Source organism: Platichthys flesus, chromosome 7 (genome assembly GCF_949316205.1).
Source record: "Platichthys flesus chromosome 7, fPlaFle2.1, whole genome shotgun sequence".
Classification (NCBI taxonomy): domain Eukaryota; kingdom Metazoa; phylum Chordata; class Actinopteri; order Pleuronectiformes; family Pleuronectidae; genus Platichthys; species Platichthys flesus.
In genome coordinates, this window is record NC_084951.1 from 19,508,405 (window position 1) to 19,529,068 (window position 20,664).

General features: G+C 43.0%; 1 protein-coding gene across 1 annotated transcript in view; it reads right to left on the bottom strand.

The window, feature by feature from the left end:
* The window catches only part of LOC133957123 (dedicator of cytokinesis protein 3-like), a 43,800-nt gene extending 27,124 nt beyond the window's left edge, over window positions 1–16,676 (bottom strand). The window contains exons 1-8 of the mRNA XM_062392565.1: window positions 16,580–16,676; window positions 10,936–11,019; window positions 10,031–10,071; window positions 7,405–7,460; window positions 5,195–5,291; window positions 3,644–3,792; window positions 2,010–2,094; window positions 680–721 (exon numbers count right to left, since the gene is read on the bottom strand). Of these exons, the coding sequence (XP_062248549.1) occupies window positions 680–721; window positions 2,010–2,094; window positions 3,644–3,792; window positions 5,195–5,291; window positions 7,405–7,460; window positions 10,031–10,071; window positions 10,936–11,019; window positions 16,580–16,676 (651 nt within the window). The remainder of the gene's footprint in view (window positions 1–679; window positions 722–2,009; window positions 2,095–3,643; window positions 3,793–5,194; window positions 5,292–7,404; window positions 7,461–10,030; window positions 10,072–10,935; window positions 11,020–16,579) is intronic.
* Between the last annotated feature and the right edge of the window lie 3,988 nt (window positions 16,677–20,664).

The window sequence follows — 20,664 nt, forward strand, 5'->3', positions numbered from 1 at the left end:
TTGTCATTGATTGTTATCTGTGACGTATATGATCGTATTCAAGGACAGATATATCTTTCCCTATTAGTATATCATTAATTATTTATCGTGCTATTATGTTATGTTATTTATTTATATAGGAAAAAAGGCTAATATCTCAATGTACAATATAACTGATATCTTGTTGTTTTAGATTTTCACAATTACATTTGATAAAATCTTTAACTTCCATCGAGGGGCCAAACATTGCCCACTTCTGCTTCACATCTTTCTCTCAGTATAAATAAGATCAGTTCGGCCTCTATGAGAAATCTATAATAATTAAGATAATTATAACTATGGCAGAAATTCAAAAATGTTCCACTTCTTAATGAAGTCAAAAAACAACAGGTCCTTAAACCGGTGTTCTAAAACAAATACAATTCAGTGGACACTTCAATTCAAAGTGACTTAAGCACCATTCCTGCATACTTTGGGGCATATGTGGTCCCAGTGGGAATCAACCTTCACTTCCTGGCAGCGTTGCTGTGAGCTTCTTATGGAACTTGGCACAGACGCCTTGTAATTTTAATTTTAACCCTACATGCTCTTATAGGTCACCAGGATTACAGCCAACCAGCAGCTACGAGTCTGAGGGGGGTGGTATGTTTGGGGAAATGATAGATGAAGAGACAGAAGAAGAGCTTTGAAAAGACTGTACCTGATTTGTGCTTTGCTGACCACAGTGTCTGCTGGATACGTGCTAAAAAGGAGTGAAGTTCAAAAGAGAAGATGTCAGATCAGTCCTCTTCCCACACAGACCTGAACCTATTTACCTCAGAGCAGCTTCAGACACACGCTACCACAGTAAGGGCCTCAGCTGAAGATTCAAATTGGACAGAAATCTCACCTACGTACATGCAGAGTGTCGGCACTACTGTTCCCACATGAGGCAAAATGTGAGCGTGTGGGAGAGGAGAGGACAAAGCCGCTGGCGCCCACACACACCTCTCTGCTCAGCAGCCTGAAAGAACGCCTCTACTCCCCTACCTGAGGAGGTGCCAAGACCCCGTGCCCTGCCAAAAAAACCAGCTCACTTTCACCGACAGAGTCAGGCGGCTTCTTGCCAAGGCAGAGCTACGCTGTTGTTTCTGGACAGAGCAGTTAGTGCACCGACACCGTGTGTGTGCAAAGCTGAGGAACATGACGGGATAATGGGAGGCTGCAGGGCCTGTGGAACATGTTTTGATCAGCATATGGAGGGAGCTTCAGCAGCTAACCCTGAAAGGATCCCCCTGCTAGATAACCATCTCCAGCAGAATTACATTACATTTCATAACATCTGTGCTGTAATCACGTGCTTCTAAAATTAGATCTGCCTCTGAAAGTCTCCCCTGTGTCCCTGGACAGGTTTGGAAGTCCAACACCGCTGCAGCCAAAGAACATTCGAGACATTATTTATTCATGGGAATGTATCTCTAGTCTGTTTGGGGGGGGGGGGGGACTAAAATGTTATGTTAAGTTATCGAAAAAAAGAAACAATATATAATTCATTCGTATGTATTTACCCCCTGCCTCACCTGGCCCTGTCACTTTGCATTACGTCTGCAGTGCGAGCCAGCGATCGGGGCTGGTGGGAGTCACGTGGACGCAAGGGAAGGGACACACTCAATATGGCGGTACGATAAGCATAAAGAACAGGTCACATGAGGCGGCTGCAGCAGCTGCATCGTGCTCCATCTCTTGTGAGTCACCTTCTTATGGATGGTTTGATAATCGGTGCGGTCACACATCCCTACACATCCAGCAACACTTTCTTATATGTAAATCCGCTCGGTGCGATGGAAACAGAGGCACAGCGGGTAAGAAAAGCTCATAAAAGCAGCGTGAGTCATGGCTACTGATGAGTGTTAGCATGTGCTGGGGATTAGTTATGCATTTTTAATCATATGAACATGTTTCGCTTTATTAATTTAATCTATTTAATAATTCAGGTTAGGAATTTGTACAGCATGCACTTTTTTTTTTAAATATAATGTTATCCACCGTACCAGCTTGTGTAGTTCAGATACGCTGATCTGATCTGGATCCACCATCTCAAACTCCTTTCTGGGAACAAGGTCTAAACCAAGGTGCCTGTGAAAGAGGGTTCAGGAGAGAAGGAAGAAAGATATTAGAGTTTAAAAAGTCAAACAATGTCACATTATACAATTTATGGTGAAAAGTGAAAGTTTCAGATATCGGATGTTTATCTAAAAAACATTAAAATCTTTAAAAACCTCCTTTTAAAACCACTTTTCAGAACATTTCCTTTACATTACTTTGTCATAACTCTGAGGTATTTGTACTTTATCTGAGTATTTATTCTACATGCTACTTTATACTATAACAGTATATTTAAGAAGGAATAATGTTCTGTTTACTGATAGTGAGTGGTTGGACATTAGGGATATGAGCCTGTGTACTGGGCTGGTGCAGTTATGGTCTGTGCTGGTTGCAAAACAATGGTTCATGTCCAAGAAACAGTGGTAGCGGATGGTTAATAATAGTTAACATTAGCATATTTTCTTAAACTATTTTTAAATGTTTGAATACTTATAGATTTCATAGCAACAGGATTTAAAGTTGTTAAGCTTCACCTCAGAAAAGTAGAGGAGTCAAAATGTCCCAACTTCCTGCCTTAACAGCTCAACTTCTATTTATACAATAAATTGAACTGCATAATGTATCAGTTTTCTACAAACTCTGTGAATATTTAAACAGGAGACTCTTAATTGTTGCTACGTCATTGTGCCCGAGGGACACTTTTAGATTCAATGTGTGCATCGTTTTATTCCAGCTTCTTTGCCAGACACGTTTGGCATCATTGGGAATAGTGGGATTCTTCAGTGGAACGAGGATTCATGGGTTTGAACAGGGATGTGCGGCTCAGTGTGGGATTGAAAGAGTTAAGTACAGTGCTGCAGTAAATATACTTGGCATCCATGTACCACTGATTCATGCTGTACTAGTATATATATATATAACCTTTTAGTTAAACCAAATTGTTCAGCCTGAAGTCACTTAGTTCTCTCAGGGCTGCGGTGACCATGAAATCACATCTCTGCAGCTTTCGGGTCAGTGTGCACCACAGACCCCTGACAGGCTGAACACAGTGTCTCAGGCTCTACTTCTAAATGTTCTCAACATTAAAACATACTGTTCAATCGTGAAACACACACTGTGACGCTGAGCGACCCTGTGAGGGAGCTCAGAGTGAACATGCAAGTGTTTTTATGTGCGATTGTGCAATGAATCTTATGTTAAATTGACAGATGGCCCGTCCACATGAAGTTCCTCCTCCGCCGAGCTGGAGCCCTCACATCTTTATCTCTGATATGGATGCCTGTCTGTGCTCAGTTGGATGGAGTCTGAAACTGGCAACCGTAGGAATACAGCTTTACAGTTCCTCCAGGGGGATGTGCGTTGACTTTAAGCTGCTTGAAATTCACTCATCTGCTAAATGACCATAAAATTACATCATAGAGGATGCTATTATGCACCCACTCAGCCGGCATTGTAGATCTCTCCAGTGCCAAGGAAATATTGTATTCTTTGGTGGCCATTGGTTAAAGACAAATGTTTGTTGTGGAGCAGTCCATCCCGGTCTCTTGATGCAGTGCGTTCAGTCTCAAGCGTTACTCACTCGTTGCCCCAGTCAAGCCGCACTGTGATGTGCCGCTTGATCTCACGAGTCTGGTCCTGGGCGAGATGACCCTGGATCAGCTGCCGTCGCAGGTCGACGAGCTCGTTCATCACATGACGGAGCTTATGGAACAGATCCACCTTGTGTTTCTGTTGAAGCAGCCAAAAGAGACTTAGCCAGGATATGTTATGTGCTATAACTGTGGCATTTGTGTTAAGACTGATACTGAAAATCATCCCAGAATTCACCTCACACTGTGTAATATTACAGTTGAACAAGGAAAAATATTGCATGTGCATAGTATGTAAGTGTTTTTCTGACCAAACAACTCCTGCAGCACAAAGAAGAACAACATGTTAACTCCTCTCCCTGGTAAGTGTGCTTTGACCTCCTCACGGTAATGAATTTCATCAGCGTTTCTCACAGACTAAGGACAACACTTTTCTGCCTAATAGGACAGGCCCACATTACCTCCCAGGTTTGCTTGCATAAATGGAAAGATTAAGCACCGCCACAGTGCCCGTGCAAATTTAATGAGGACAACAGCACATGTTCTCAGCGGCTGGTTGCTGCAGAAAAACAAAGGTTTTTGTCAGCGTTGATGAGCCCGTTTGGACGACTATTCCACAGGGCTCATTGTGTACATTACAACGGCTCCACAGTTCTGCTTAGGCCATCGTTCCCTGCAGTCGCACCATGAATTCTAATTGGCAACAATCAGGTGAAATGCATCAACATCTAGCCAATACCAGAACCCCTGTTATCGTGGATGCGACTGCGGCAACATGGCCCATATCACACAGGGGGTGAGCACCAAAACAAGCACTGCTAAATCAGCACTTCACATTAGTCAGGCTTCAGAAGAAGTTACATCACCACACCAATGCCTCCGGGCTCCTTGGTTGCTCAGAGCATGAGCAGTCCTCAGTGAGAGGTTATGTAAAAAGAAACTTGCTGCCAGCTCTGCAACGTAGCCACTCGGCTCCAAACTCCAAACCCTACCGACCACTTCCGCCTGCGCCCTCGACACTTAGCGGGATTAAGGACGCCTTAAGTTTCCAGTAATCACGTTTGCCCGGCAAGTAAAGGCTGACTGGAGGTGGTGGATTTGAAGATGATGCAGAAAACGACGAGAGGCAGGCCAGGATCAATCAATGGCTGAATGACACAGCATGAAATCGCATATGACAGGTCTGCGGGCCATTATCCGTGCCCGGCCACCGTTTCTGTCCCCACGTAGATCGTATAAGAAAATGTAGGGTGAGATTCGGAATGACGTGCTGTGGGGAAAAATCTATAGGAAGTGTCAAAGCATGATTGGGTTAAATCTCCGGCTATTCCCCACTCCTGAGTGCGGAAAAGAAAAACATACTCTAGAAAGCTGAGTCCATCAAACCCCCTCAGGAGGATACAAATGAAACAATGAGAGATGCGATTTCTTCTCGCAAAAAGCTGTTTTTCTCTCAACTCCCTCGGACATCTTGCTAATGTCGAATCCGCTCTCACATTTATTTCAGCTTAGTGTCTTGTTCTGATGTAAGTGCTACTGACCACGTAGAGCTGCTTCCACAAGACCCCCCATTCCTGCAGAGTGGAGGTGGTCTCTGTGATGATCGGGTCCTCGAGGGGCACCACCGTCTCGCACAACCTGCAGTGGACAGAAAAGCATGAATATGAGCGCGCACAAGGACACACACGCACACATACAGATGTCAGTGTGGAATCCACATTATGATTTTCAAAACATGCACATTGTGAATTTTCAGGAAATTCAGTTAAGGAAAAAGACAATGACAGACATTTGTATTCTAGTTGAACACTATGACCTGCTTAAAAAAGACTGAGAGTATTGTGCCTGGAGATTCAACTAAAATGTGACGTATCTAAGTATTGTTGGTTGATATTAATAGCAACAACAGTTTAATCCTCACAACAGCGCCCTCTGTGGCCATGCTTCAATGTGGCCACAGATATGATGTGTTATTGACATGTTGTCTTTTTTGCTGACTTGCTCAAACTACCCTCACCACTTGGCAAAAGAAGGTGTTTCAGAGGTAACACCTTCTTTAGTTTAACCTTAGGGGTCAGTTCAGCATGGAAACTCAGTGAATACCTGTTGTTAAAGTTAAGCTTGATTGTTAAACTATAATGTCACAATATTTTTATTAACATATGTTAAATACAGAAGATGTAAAATGTGACCCCTGTTCCATTTGTGTGTTTGTTTTTAAGCAGGATCAAGCAAAAACAATTGAACCAATTTCCATGACACTTGGTGGAAGGATGGAGTTTGGGTCAGTAAAAATAACCCATCACATTTTGGTGCGGATCTGGAAAATCAAGGGGGCAGATCCAGGAATTAGTTTTTCCCACTTTCTTTAACATCATGGGATAGGACTGTTTACTCAGAGAATAATTTATTGATTTCAATGAAAAATGTTGGCATATCTAGGGTATTGATGTTTATAAATGTGTGCAATGTAAAATAAAAAACTAAAATCTAGTGAATTTAAATTTGTTTTCATAAGGGAACTTTTGGCAGAGGTATGTGATCGCCTGAGTCCCATTCTAGTGAGGAGTACTTTTGCTCAATTAAAGTTAAACTAGATTAAATTTGAAGCAAGCATACAAAACAACATGAATGCAGGTCACTGCTTCAGAACAACTTTATAAGAAATCTTAAAAGGAACTATAGAAATGATATTCTCTCTGGCTGCACTTAGAAACCGGGGTAGGAGCTCTCTGGTAAAAACCACCACACACTTCCTTCCTGTGTGACCACTTTCCTAGAGAAACATTACACCAAAGGTTAGATCTCTAGTGAGACTTTGCACTTTGCTCAATAAGCTCGGTCCTACGCTGCAAAGAGTGAACGCTGAAAATGTATCAGTGAAACATCTCCATTACACTGTGAGTCGGGGTGATTGTCTGTGGCGAGGAAGCTCTGGGAGAACTTCAGAGATGCAGTAGGTGTCTCACCTCATTAACTCTGTGAGACAGCAAAGCAGATTTCACAAAGTGCAACTCCCAGTGCGAGTGAGTATAATAATGTAAATTTCCAAGTCTGCACTTTTAATTGTTTGAGTGCAAACAAGAGTGCTCCTGCTATGTGGTGAATCAACTGGAGGGTGGTGATACAACAGCCAAGTCCCAGTCCGCACCGAGCCACAGATCCCAGCCTGCAGATTTTACTTCAATGAGTTTAGGCTGATAAAGAGCTCTGCTGTCTGTCTGTGTCTCCGTCTTTAATCTGTTCTCTGCAGACATGGACATCCTTTCTGACAGCGACTGCAAGTGGCCACTGTGCCTTTACATGTACATGCAATATCCATGTCAATATAAAGTTCTAAGTTTTCCCTTTGTTTTAAGAAGTGGCTGGGTGATATGGCTATGGAGGAGATAAGGTCCTCATTAGACAAATTTGGGGTCCTTTTATTGATAATGGCATAACAGCAAATTTACTCCACTTCAACTGAATAGTGTATGTTGAGTGACGCCCCCTTTTGAGTGTAGCCTAAGCTTTTAACCCATTCAGGCACTTCAGGCTGCAAACGTCTCTCTCTGACAAAACAAAAGTTACGATTTGCACTCCTTTTCTCGAATATGTGGGTTTTTTTTCTAATCACTCTTTGTAAACAATGCTTTTTTCTGTTTATGTTCGAATTAATGAAAAATAACAAAAGCTGCATCAGCAGTGAGCTCTTAATTCTGATACTGCAAAAGCTCAAATAAACAGAAACACACTTTGTCGTGCAACTCACCCTCTGTTGGTCACTGTGGATTTCTTCAAGTGGACATAGCTGACTGGGAAAATCCCCTGTGGACAGAGGAAGGAGCAGAGTTGTTAGCAAGTGTGACAGGATGCTGTCTTTAATTCTCCCGCAACAGAAGTGCATGGTTATGTTTGTGTTATTAACCAAATCGTGACGTGCAGGAGCCCTATTGTGGCTCGGCTTAGCCCGGGAAGGGCACGAGAGACCGAGCGATGCCAACTGCCAACCTTGCAGTTCATCTTTCTAATTCTAATCTGCCAGATGTAAGGAATTGGCCACGGTGAACACAACTAATTCTCCCAGCACAGAGAGAGTATGGGGGCGAATGGCTGTGGGCAGTCAGAGAACATAACAAAATGGAGGGGTGTTAGCGAGAACTGTAAATAGCAGATGAGAGTAGAGAAGGACAGCGTGTGGCCACTAACACCTACATTTACCAGGACTGGACAGATTTCTGCTTTCTTAAAAACCTTTCTGCAGCATCACAGAACACTTCAGCTCCTGACATTTCTGTTTAAAGCAGAGTCCACATATAGAAGAGCAGAAATTACCTGCTGCTCTCATGCTTCTAATAATATATCTGGTATCCTGCTACACTCTGTTTGTTCCGCGGGTGGACGGACGTGACATCTTCGCTCTCTCTCTTTGTACCGTGACTCTGCAGCCTGCTCTGCCACAGGTTTCTAATTGATGACGCATATCATATACATTCCATACTGAAAAATATGGGAGGAAAAGATTTGTCAGTCAGATTTAAAAACCATTTACTGCAGTGCAGGTTATTGATCTCTTGTCAGGAGTGATGCTGTTGTGTTGTTCAGAGTTCTGCACCTACTGTATGTTCTCCTCTGACTGGGCATGATGCACAGGATCCATCACAGTGATACTGGATGAACAAACTCTGTGCTGAGACATTTATTGGATTTTATATTTTTATATCTCTAGTCTCTACTCTTGTTCAGTTTTCACTTTTTTTTATAAATACACTTCTGCTGTACTATAATTTTACAGGCTATGCTAGCCTAACGCACAACTTTGTGTAGCTTCAGTTACTTATCTTTAAATCTGTATTTATAATCGACTTCGATCCTCTGCCCGGGGTACTTGAGTCTTTCAATCACCCTTATAATTAAAAGATCTGTAACCCTAACGCTGTTTATACAATATCTCCATGAGCACAAGCTTCTTTACAGGGACAGCTTTGTAGTAGCTCTGGTGGCGAGACTATAATCTCAGTGCAGTGAACTTACTATTGACTATAGTATGTATCTATCTATCTATCTATCTATCTATCTATCTATCTATCTATCTATCTATCTATCTATATATCTATGTATCTATCTATCTATCTATCTATCTATCTATCTATCTATCTATCTATCTATCTATCTATCTATCTATCTTCCATCCGTCCAACCATCTATATAGATTTAAGAAAATAAAGACTTCTCTATGCTTCAATCAAAAACATTGCATCCTAATGTTTTTTATTTATGTCCTGCAGCAGGCAAGTATTTAATGTTACAAATTACATCTAAACTACCATAAAAACCTTGTTTTGGAATAATGACTGGTTTTCAAATTACTAATTGCACCATCTGCTGGCAGAAAAGAAAACAAAATTTGATCTCAAACTCTGCACAGGAGGGAAAACAGGGCAGCAGTAAATGATAAATGGACTGAATTTATGTGGCTCTTTTCTGGTCTGAATGACCACTCAGAGCGCTTTACAGGTCACATGCAGCCATTCACACACACATTAAATGCAGCGCTTTTTCCATCACACTGCCAACACAGCCATCAGGCGCAATTTAGGGCTCAGTATCTTTCCCAGAGACACTTGCATGCAGACTGGAGGAGCCGCGGATCAAACCACCGCTCTTTTGGTTAGTGGATCACCCGCTCTACCTCCTGAGCCACAGCCACCCACGATACTAGTAATACTGCACATCTTTAAAGTTTCATATTGGAATTTAAAAGGAAAATGATGGGGTGCTCATACCAAGGTGCGATGAACAATTCAAATCATATACGCTGTATTTGTTTTCACTGTTGTAATCCTTTTTGGGGATAGCATTATATTTAGTGCCACTGTACTAAGAAGTCAGAATATCATGGTTAAAACGGTGCCTTTGTTAAAGCACCTCTGGAAATACAGGTCAGCAGATTTCTATTTTTGTCTGTTCAAAGCTCTGCTCAATAAGTTAATCGGTCATTAAGCTCTTTGCTGTCAAGACAGAGTTATTTCGGGGATGCAAGTCTCTCACATCATATTATCATTCATAAAAACGCTGTGGTGTTTGATAAAAGCTTGGGATTCAGATTGCCATTTACAGATGTTCTGCTTCCACTTCATTTGACGAATGAGCTTAAGTGAAACAATGGGTGGCTAAATATTATTTTAGCTGTCAGGAAAAACATTTAAAAAGTGTTAACTAATAAGAGGAGCTTCAGTCATGTTACATTTCATATCAAAATTGTTTTTCTCTGTGTCACTCATGCTTCAAATACAAAGAAATAGAGTCAGAATACATACATCTCTATGTGGCCTATAGGAATTATCACAGTGTAAATCCAGTATCTATATATACAATAAATGTAATATTATAATTACCTTGATGGAAGGCTTCTTGGTGGCAAAGCCTCTGTACCAACCTAAAGGAAGATCAGAATACACATCAGTAAACCTGTTATGAAACACATTCTTGTATGCAGTATGGGACATTACACCATTTTGCTGTGGTTCATGGTTCTATGGTTTACCAATCAGCTTTAAACAAATGCTACATTTTATTATCTGCAGTTCTAATATGATTTTATCACAATGTACAACAAAACATGTGTAATTATTCATGTTGACCTGTTACATCACTAAGCTTAATACAAAATTATTTAAATTATTTTTTGCCTGTATTTTTAAATCAGCACTTTATTATCAGACACTCAGAGACTTCATGATTTCCTGACTCAGAGAACTTTAAATGTTTATTAGCACTTCTGCCATTAAATGTGTCGTACACATGGTACTGTCCAATGACCATCTGTAGATGTTTTAATACATGTAATGCGTAATTATTTACTGGTTTTAATAACCATGGCTAGCTGGCTAACGTAACCTTTGTTCCTGTGCACCATGAGCTCGGGTTATCGGGTGTGACGTCGTTCCAAGGGCCGAGCTCTGGGGTGTCATCGAACGCAGCATAGCATATTTTTTGAAGCCCTCTCAAGTCTAGCAACAAATTGACTGAGAAAGACGCCTACGAAATCCTTCATATACCAATTTGCCATATAAGTTGTCTAATTTAAATACTGATGCTAACAGGGCTAGAATAAACCTGACACTAACCATCATGTTTATGCTTAAACTGAAGAATAAAGACTTTTCTTATGTTCTGAAAAACTTGCATTTTCCCCACTTGTGTTCAACCTGATCACCTGCAGTAAAGACCTGTGATTATTTACAAGCCATCACAATAACTGTGCCATATGACGTGTGTGCAGAGATGTGCCTGTCATTACCTTCGCTCTTCTCCAGAATCTGGACAGTTTCCCCAATCTCCAGGACCAGGGCCTGACATATTGAGGACCGGAAGTTGCAGATCACTGTGAGGAGAAGGAGGAAAGAGGGAAACAGATAAAGAGACAGCCGCCATGAAGAAACACTTGACCTCATTGTAGTTATAAGTCCTGACATCACAGATAACCATCTGTGTTTGCACCGTGTGACCTGTGATCAAACGAGGTGCAGCCTCCACGCTGTCGTGTCTCCTCACAGAACGTGCTTTGGGGTTGAACCAGGCCTGTTTCTGCAGCTTCTTTTTTAATAAGCTGTTTAATACAAACATCTAAACACAGTATCATGCAGGAACCACTGCTTAGTGAACTGTAAACAAGCTCCCACCCTGAAGTGGGAAGTCATTTTAATAGGCAATTAATTCTTAAGCGGCCTGATTTTTGCGTTAAGTTAATTGAACTGTCTCCCAAAGTAAAGCTCACGCGGGCTGCTAAGTAGTGTGGCTTAACGCTGCCTTGTCATAGGCCGTTATTAGCGCAGACCTTCTTTGCCATCTGCTTTTGCAGCATCATGCAATCTTTGACCGTACACAGAAAAACATGTGACTCTGCCCCTGACTGGGAACCTGATCGGGGATAGATGCCACAGTGAAGGCCGTCGCAGCAGGATATCAAGATTCAAGATTCAAGGTCTTTATCGTCATCACACTCAGGTACGGTGAAATGGTGCATCCCCTGGAACCTCCTTTCTAATCTATGCAGCACTGCAGTTTGCTGCGTGATATACAGAGTGCAATCCTCGGTAAGGACAGATTCTTCTAATAATGACAGGGCTCCACTGACTGTTCTAAAAAACCTACAAATGGTGGCCCTTCAAGGAGGGCTTGGTGTGAATCATTATGCTAATGAACTAGCCAGGGGACCCAGTGAGGGGGAGGAAGAGGAGGAGGGGCTTGGGCTGTATGAGGGGAACGAGTGCTCAGTTCCTGTGCTCGGGTAGCTATGGCAACAGATCATCTACAAACTGGAGGGCTTTCTTCACTGGAGCTGCTGCAGGGATCGAGGCGTTTTTAAAATGGCAAGCTTACGGATGCTGCGCGGCACTAGAGTTCAAGTCAAGCATATTTCAGTACATATTAGAGGGACAGAGACAGCTAGTCCTAAAGAGCCGGCTCGTCACCTTTTCCAGTCGGCCTCGGTGACTTCTACCTGCCAGGGCTAAGTATTTCCTATTTGAGAGACCTATTCTATAATGGCCTCTATTTCATTTGAATAGCAAAAACCCCGAACTCCTGCCGGATGAAAACTCTTCCGTGGAGGCCACGTCAGAGCAAGATGAGATTGTCATGTTCACGAGGGACGGGCGCATCACACAGGCTCATATTTTCATAGTCCTCCCTCACAAAAACCTCCAGGCTGTGCAAACACTATTTCTTTGGGCCTAAAAGCTGCAGAGCATTAGCATATCCTCAAAAACAAAACCGACGAAATTCACCTTTGGACTTCAACATGCTGAACGTAGGATGCTGGAAGGACTGACAGGACGGGCAGCGAGAGAAGTGCTGGCAAAAGCAAAGGTTTCTACTCAGCGGCGGATCGGATCCAGACTGTCCCTCCATTCAGTGGAAGTCTGCACAGTCATTATTGTGTAACCAGGTACTGAGAGGAATGTTTGCCTCCCTTTCTTTAGAATTACGGGGTTTGAGCGTAGGAGGAGACTCCCACTGCTCCACACTGTTCCTCACTTTCCCATCGGTCATAACTCAAACCCTCCTATGCAGTCATATAATGAAAGCCTGGGAGTTGAAAACTGATATTCACCCAGGTACAATGCTTTCTAATCAATGGATAATCAAAGGTTTGATGAGTCAGATCTTTTACATTAGTCATATAGAGTCATCCCTCGAAAAGCTACAGAAATGTTAAGGTGAAATGGCAATGTAAAGTAAAACAAGACGACTCTAAATGCTTTAGATTTAATTAACTAAACAAACTCATAATAATAAGATGTTCATGATGTGTTATCAAGAAGCAAATATAAAGTTAGACATTTTCCTCTCCCTGTCCAGTTGTGTTCTTCTGATATTAACCAAAAAGCCTGAAAATGGTCTTTCAAGAATCCATTTTCTCTGCGTTGGCGTGAAGTGAGAACACAGGACAGATAATAATCTTGGGTTATTTCTTCCAATGAGTTACAATATGTTAGCCATTAATTTGACCTTATGTGATGTCACACTGGTCTTACATATTACTGAGAATCAAAGGGGGAGAAATCACAGTGTGTGTATCATGCATCGCTGTTTAATACAAACAGACTCAAAAAATTTAGTAAAATGAGTTTAAATTATTTAGACAGCCTCCACGAGAATTATTATCGCTCCTTATTATCCCTTTGTTTGCTTAGAATATGTTCAAGTCACATTTATTATGCATCTGCTCCAGTTTTAACTTCAGTCCAACATATTCAGGCCGGAAAAGATCATCTCACTCTGAATTCTGAGCGACCTTTAAGGTTCTTTTTTTGTGTCGGAACTTTGACCCGTTCCTGTTTTGAGGGAGATTTGTTTTTTCTTTAATAAAAATCGATTTTTTTTCCTTTTATACAATAGAGCAAGTGAAGCTAATAACTCAGTGTACACACTGACATGCTGTCACCTCTTGAAAAATGGTTACTTCCAAATGTAATATAGTGAAGATTAAAACAGAACAATAATTGCACATACAGGGAGTAAATGTACAATGACCCACAGGGGAGGAACATGCTGCAGAGAAGGCAAAGAGGTCATCAAATACCTGCTACTGCAACAGTAAACATGGTTATAGATTCTAAATGTTCTACTGTTTGTCTTTCTTCAAAAACACAGCGTGCTAATTGCACCGCTGCGGGAACATTTGATTTAAAAGGACACTGTGCTCGTCTGAACTGCAGCAATGAATGGACTTGATTTTCTGGAGCTTTTCTTTAGTCCTTTTACTTCCAGTCTAAATCAAAACTGGTTCAGCTGAAGCTGAACTGCTGACTGAAGGCTTCCTTAAACCTCTCCAGTAATGCATTATGAGCACAGAGACCGTGGAGGCCCTGCTTCCCCGGCTTGAATACAGTCCTGTCCCAGATCTAGCAAACATTAAAATTTACCCGACGGTCTTTGGGCTTCACCCTCTGAGTCATGGCGTTTAGCACGACTTGAATTCACACTCACTTTCTGGGACACATTACAGCACGGAAGTCCTGCTAACTTCAGGAATTCTGCCACACAGGCGGGGGGAGGGGGGGCATTCCACCATATCTGATCTCAAATCAGTGTCACGGTAGCCGAGGCATGCCCAACTGCAGTGCTCTGAGATGATGAACTTATCGTGAAGCACTTTTCGGTTTTGTCAGTTAAGCCACAGAAAGCTACAGTCGTACACAGATTTGTGATCCGGTGCCATGGATCTAAAAGGTGATCACCAAAGTGAAACTGTGCAGCTTCCATTGGGAGATTTCATGAGGGGTTAGAATCGTGTCCAAATTTGTAGGGAAAAGCTACTTTAGGCCAAATTAATCTCTCTAATCCTGCTCTCAGCTGAACATTAGTTCCATCCTTTGTTCTGCTATGAACGTACAGTATTTGGTCCCTTTCAGATAATGGTGGCCTCGTCAGCACGACTATTTCATGTGGTGCTACAGTTTGTGTGTGAGCCATGAGGCCATGAGCCATCTGATTCATTTCACTCTGTCTCATGTGGGCAGGTACTGACTTATAGTCACAGCTCAGCCCAATTCAAGTGTAAAGAAATACTGTGAGTGCTGCTGCTTGAATGAGAGAAATCCATGAGTGACTCATTTGCAAATGAGTAAAAATACAGGTCGAACTTATAGAACCAAAATGTTAACGGAAAACTGTGATGATTATCATGAATATATATGAATATATAATGAATCTGTGTCATATCTGTGCTCGAAAAATTGCATTTAATCAATTTGCATTTAAATTGTTTCTTATGTTTTGTTTTTAGACTGCTTCTGATTGATTGCATTACATTTTCCATGTCTAACTTGTAAAGCACCACATGACTGTGTTTTGAAATGTACTATATCAAAATGTATTATATATTTGATGCTCTATTAGTCATTTATCGATTGAATTTCCAAATATCTGCAATATATTTGCTTATACTTCATGGCATAATGACTATCAGCATCTGGGTACGTAAATTATTAGTTTAACAAAATAATTATTAGCACAACAGTACATGCAATGCCGGCCTTTGCTGCCACTCTACTAGTGATTTACAAACTAATATTATCATTATTTCCAGCATAAACACAACAAAGAACAAAATAATGAATAGGCAGCGATTCTAAGAAAGGCATTAACGTTTCATGAGGTGGTCTCCTACTGTTTCCTGTTTAGACGGAGCTCATTAAGATAACCCAGGAGGGGGAACGGGAAAGAGAAAACAGAAAGGAAAGGCCCCGGCTGGCTGATGACAGACCACAGCTCTGTTTCCTATCGGTGTTATGGTAACACTGGTGAGAGACAATTTACGGGCAATGACAAGAAGAATGATAAATGTGCAAAATGGTGCAACTGGACTCACAGCCGAGGCAGGAGAAGCGATGATAACAGACATGCGGGGATTCAACTTGGCAGAACAGCAGCGTGGGCTTCATCCACAATGATGCTGGGGAAATATTCAACATAAGGGTCGACCACACTAATTATTTTTTTTTTTTTATGGGGGATGGGGGGGGGGGAGACTTTTACAAGGTACAGTGTGTTCTGTGTGTAGGTTCACACACAGACCGGCTCCTGCGTTTCAGCACCGCGGACAGCGCCGGGTCACTTCACACCGACTGATGCAGAGGCTGCGCCGAACTGTTGCTTCATCACACACACACACACAACCACACGCACACTCACGCACGCACACACATGCACACTCACTGCTATGAGAGAGCCGCAGTGATTCTATGATGGATGCTCAGATGAACCTCACAGCAGAAGTGGCGACATTAAATGCGATCATGACACATGTGAGGCCTCCAAACAAAGTGAGGCTGTGGGCGTGTGCATGTATGTGTAGATGTGTGTGTGTGTGTGTGTGTGTGTGTGTGTGCGTGGTTGTGTCGTGTGCACCTCAGCACGAGTATAGCCCGCAACTAACAAGCTGTATCTAGACATGACTCATTCCCCAGATGAAAACCTTCTAGTAGAATCCTACGCTATAGACTTTTTTTATTTCTACAGTGGATCTCAGCAGTCAGGTTATAATCATACATGACACATATCCCTTGTCATTGGACACTATGCAGTGCCCCCCCCCCCCCCCCCCACCTAATGAAATGCAAATATGATTGGACATGGAACAGTTGATCTGTGTGCACGTTTCCCTCCTAATCAAAGGTCAAAGTGCACACAGTCAGGGGGCGTGCACGGTGGGGCCCAGTCATTGCAGCAGTGGATGCAGCCCTCTGGTCCACAGGTCCTGTTTCACTCCAGCCTACACCTGTTGGAGGTACGCAGTCACGACGCCCCCTCGTGGTTTTGAACACGAACGGCATTTTTACCCCCCACCCCCCACCTCATTTTCTCTCCCACTCGCCGCCCCTCCACATATGAGAGGAAAAAAGGACTCCAATGCTACACTGACGCATTCTTTTTACCACAAAACTGAGCACGAAGCCGCGGTGAAGCACCGCCTGCGTCCGTGTGGATGGGGTCTCGGAGGGTGGTGGGCTGGATGCTGGAGCCCATCACCATCCCACGCAATTCCCCCCCCCCCCCCCCCCCACCTGCCATACATCCACTGGCCCGCGTATATCAGCCATTATAAGTGTTTGCCATTGGGGTGTGATGGCCATAATAACAAAGGGGGGAGGAAAATCAGATGAGGAGATGTCGATGAAGAGGATGGAGCGGCTTCCTCACGCACGAGCTGCCATCCGAACGATTAAAGTCAATTATAAATAGAAAGCGAACGACGCACATGAACAATAATGGCCCCAGAGGAAGAGATATACTGACTCACCAACTCCGATCTTCTCCTCTTCTGTAGGTATCCACATATTTGGTTATTTCCCCTCCAGTAGATCGAGCCACATTATGTCGATATGGTGCTGATGCTGCTGCTGGAGAGAAAAAACACAGGAGGGCTGAAGGCTAGAGGCGATCCAGGCTGAACACACACACTCTACATGTCTCTGTGTCCTGAGGAGTGTGTGTGTGTGTGAGGGAGGAAAAGGACAGAGAGTGAAGCCTCGATGTCTCCTCTGTGTTATGTCCCGGCGTGTGTCTCCAGTCTGATGCAGTCTCTGTGTCCACCTCATGCAACGCGCACAATTACGCACGCACGCATGCACGCACACGGTGAGAGCGGGTTCCTGCTCCCCCCCTCCTCAAAAAAAAAAGGGACAAGAGGTGCTATTGGAGCTATCCGATATTATCTCTTCTTCCGGAGCTTATTTATTTCATTTCTTCGTTTTCCCCTCTTTACATCCTTTTTTGTCCTTCTTCCTCCACCTCCACCTCCTCCTCCTCAGCCGGTCGCGCGCAGCTCCAGCTGATCCACGCTATTTGGCCGCTCGTGCAGCGCGAGTGCGGCTCGATCCGCGGGTAATTAGCGGGTAATAGGTCGTGGTGCTGCTCCGCGATGTGAAGTGTCGAGCGGCCGCTGCAAGAAAACACGGAGGGAGCTGCAACACACCGAAAGATGCGCCATCTTCATGCTCGTCACATGACACGTTTTGTCAACACTGATGTGTCAAACATTCGAAAATATATGCCTCCTCCTCCTCCTCCTTCTCCTCCTCCTCTCTCTGCATCAATCTCAAACACAACCTGCATTATTTCCCCTCTCCCTCTATAGGGAGCTGGACTGTGGCTGCATGGTGAACAGGCCTTTTCTCTGATTCTGTGTGATGCTCTGGGAGCCAGGAAGCCATGAAGTGTTTTACCGATCAGATCAGGTCCATGTGGGGGAAGCTCCTCCTGGTTGAGTCATTTCAGAGAAACAGACCCACTATACACCAGTGGTGCTTTGTCATAGTGCAGTCATGCCCCCCCACACATCATATGCAAACAGTTCCCAATAGAAGTCAATTTCCCCTTTGTACTTGACTGATAGGTCCAAGACCTCCAACAACACTTTGCTGCTAATGTTTAAACTAAAGTGAAATATTTAGTTCAGATTTGTGCACAGAGTAACAAGTGGATTTATGGCACACTATTTGATTATGAAGAGGGTTGTGCAGTTGAAATAGTCTGTGGGGTGATGCTCATATGACACACACCCTGTAGCTGTGTAGCTTTAAGCTTGTGGAGGCACAGACTGCAGAAATCCACCATTATGGTTCTGATTGTCAGTGAAGCTGAATGGTATAATCTTATAGCACAGAACATACTCATCAAACAGTCTAATATTTGTGTGAATGTTTCAGGAACACGGTGGATGTTTTAGCTTGAAAATGCTCTCATCCAGATGTTGATTTTCACTTTTTACAGTGTTGTGCATGACCGAACGCAAAAGAACACGCTCATTGAACACGTTCACTTTTGTATACGCCAACTCATCAGCCAAAGAGAGCCTGGCATCCCACAAAACCATACAGCCATTGGCCTAGAACTGTCACGTGCCCCACCCTTACCTGTTCACTGACCCTCGGGACATTTCAATACTTTCTCCTCAGGAGAGAAGCTGTCTAAATGGAATGCTTTCACCATGTCGTTGCTCAGTGCCCATAAAATGTCCGCGATTAGCCTAACCGAAACCAACTAACTAGACTTCGCACTACGTTTACCCATCACTCATGGCACACATGCAACGTATTCCAAGTGTTTTCTTCTCTGGCCAGTGTCTCGGCTCCGAACCACACAACTTGGTAGAAGGAAGCTTCATGGATCAGAGATCTGTTGAGCCGCATAGTGAATGAATCTGGAATCTTCTCTCAAAAAATATCCCCCCCAACTGGCCAAAAATATAAAAGTAACTTTTAAGTAAGGCTGTCAAATATATGTAGTAAGGTAGAAAATATTTTCTCTGAAGTGTTTATCAAAAGCAGCATAAAATGACACCAACACACACACGTCCATCGACTTGTTCTGCTTAGTTCCGTAGGGCGACAATCTGCTGAAATGGCCTAGTGGCAAAGTGATCAGTGTCCAGAAAGAGCAACCTGGGTTTGAATCCTACTCCTACCCATTTTCAAGCAGACAATATGTTAAACTCTTAATATTGGCAGGACTTCTCCTATTAATTGCAAAATGTCTTACACTATGTTAATTTTAATTAATTAAATATAAAAACAGGGATAAATTTAATTAAAAAAAAAAAAAAAAAAAAAATGCGAGCGCAATTCCTGCGCAGTAAGCTTCTGCGCAGAATGTGCGCAATGGGCCTCTGCGCTGAATGTGCGCAATGGGCTTCTGCGCAGAATGTGCGCAGTAGGCTTCTGCGCAGGATGTGCGCATGCAGTTTTTTTTTTTCCCCCATTTCATTTAATTAAAAAATATATATATTTCATTTAATTTAAATTTTTTATATTTAATTTTATATTTAAATTTTACATTTCATCCTCATTACTTCTCCGTGCTGGGTCAGGAGTAAATGATGCTGGTCTTCACAGGTGACTGACCTACGCAAGCCTGTAGCCGCCACACCCCCACAGGAGATAATGTGCCTGTGTGTGTGGTTGCGGCGCTTCCTGGTTCTTCCCGGCACTACGCTGCCGGTGCGAACAGCCCAAGTATTTAACATGGGCGAGGAAAGGAGGCGGACCGCTTTTCGCAGCGCTTCTACCTCCGGTGCGTCCCCGGGGTAAGAGGATGATGGTGTGACGTAAATCTATTGTTTTACATTGCAAGTGTCACGTCGTGATAAATCAATGTCCGGACCGCTCCGTGAATAAGGAGGAGGAGATGTTTCTTTACTTGGAATGCGGCCACTTCATTTCTCGGATATACAGCAGGAGCAACACTCGCATCCCCTCTAGCTGGTCCGTCACTTCTCCTTAATAAACACACTTTTAGCGTATTTTCCCACAATACCCTGGTGCACTACGTCACACACTACAAACTTTCCTTAAAGGGGCAGGCCATACCTGCGACACAACAGCTCTCGGTCTCATATACAGAGGGAAAGAGAAAGCAGAGACGCAGACTCAGCAACTTCATCCGAGATCCGATGCACCTTATTATTATCTGAGGGATTTGTACACGCAGTGATAAAGATTCCAACAGTAAAGGCAAGGGGTAGTGATGAATAAGGTTTTCTTTAACAAGTTAAGTCTTTCATTCTCAGTTTCCACCTTAAAACTATGAAAAGAACTGAACTATGAACTACTTCCGAATTTAAATGGTGAACTATGAACGTGAACTATTCATGTTTACTTGTATGAACTGAACTTTGAACTAGTATATGAGGTGTGTGAACACTGACTTTTTAACACTACTTCACTGTGCAAAGACGACACATAATGTGTTTAAACATGCAATATATATAATTTACACACCCCAAGAACTTTCTCATGCATAGTAATCATGACTGTAATAAAACAAAGACGAATTATTCTGTAAATATTGAGTTTCCAGTGAGTCTGATGTAGTGTGGGAGGGAGGGAGGGAGGGAGGGCAGTATTCAGTGGGGTAATTTCTCTCCATCACAGCGACTCTGTGACTGACTCCCATCTGTCTCTTGCTTCAAGTGGAACACTGTGGGCGGTGTACAAATCACATACATAAAGCTGGCGGCTCG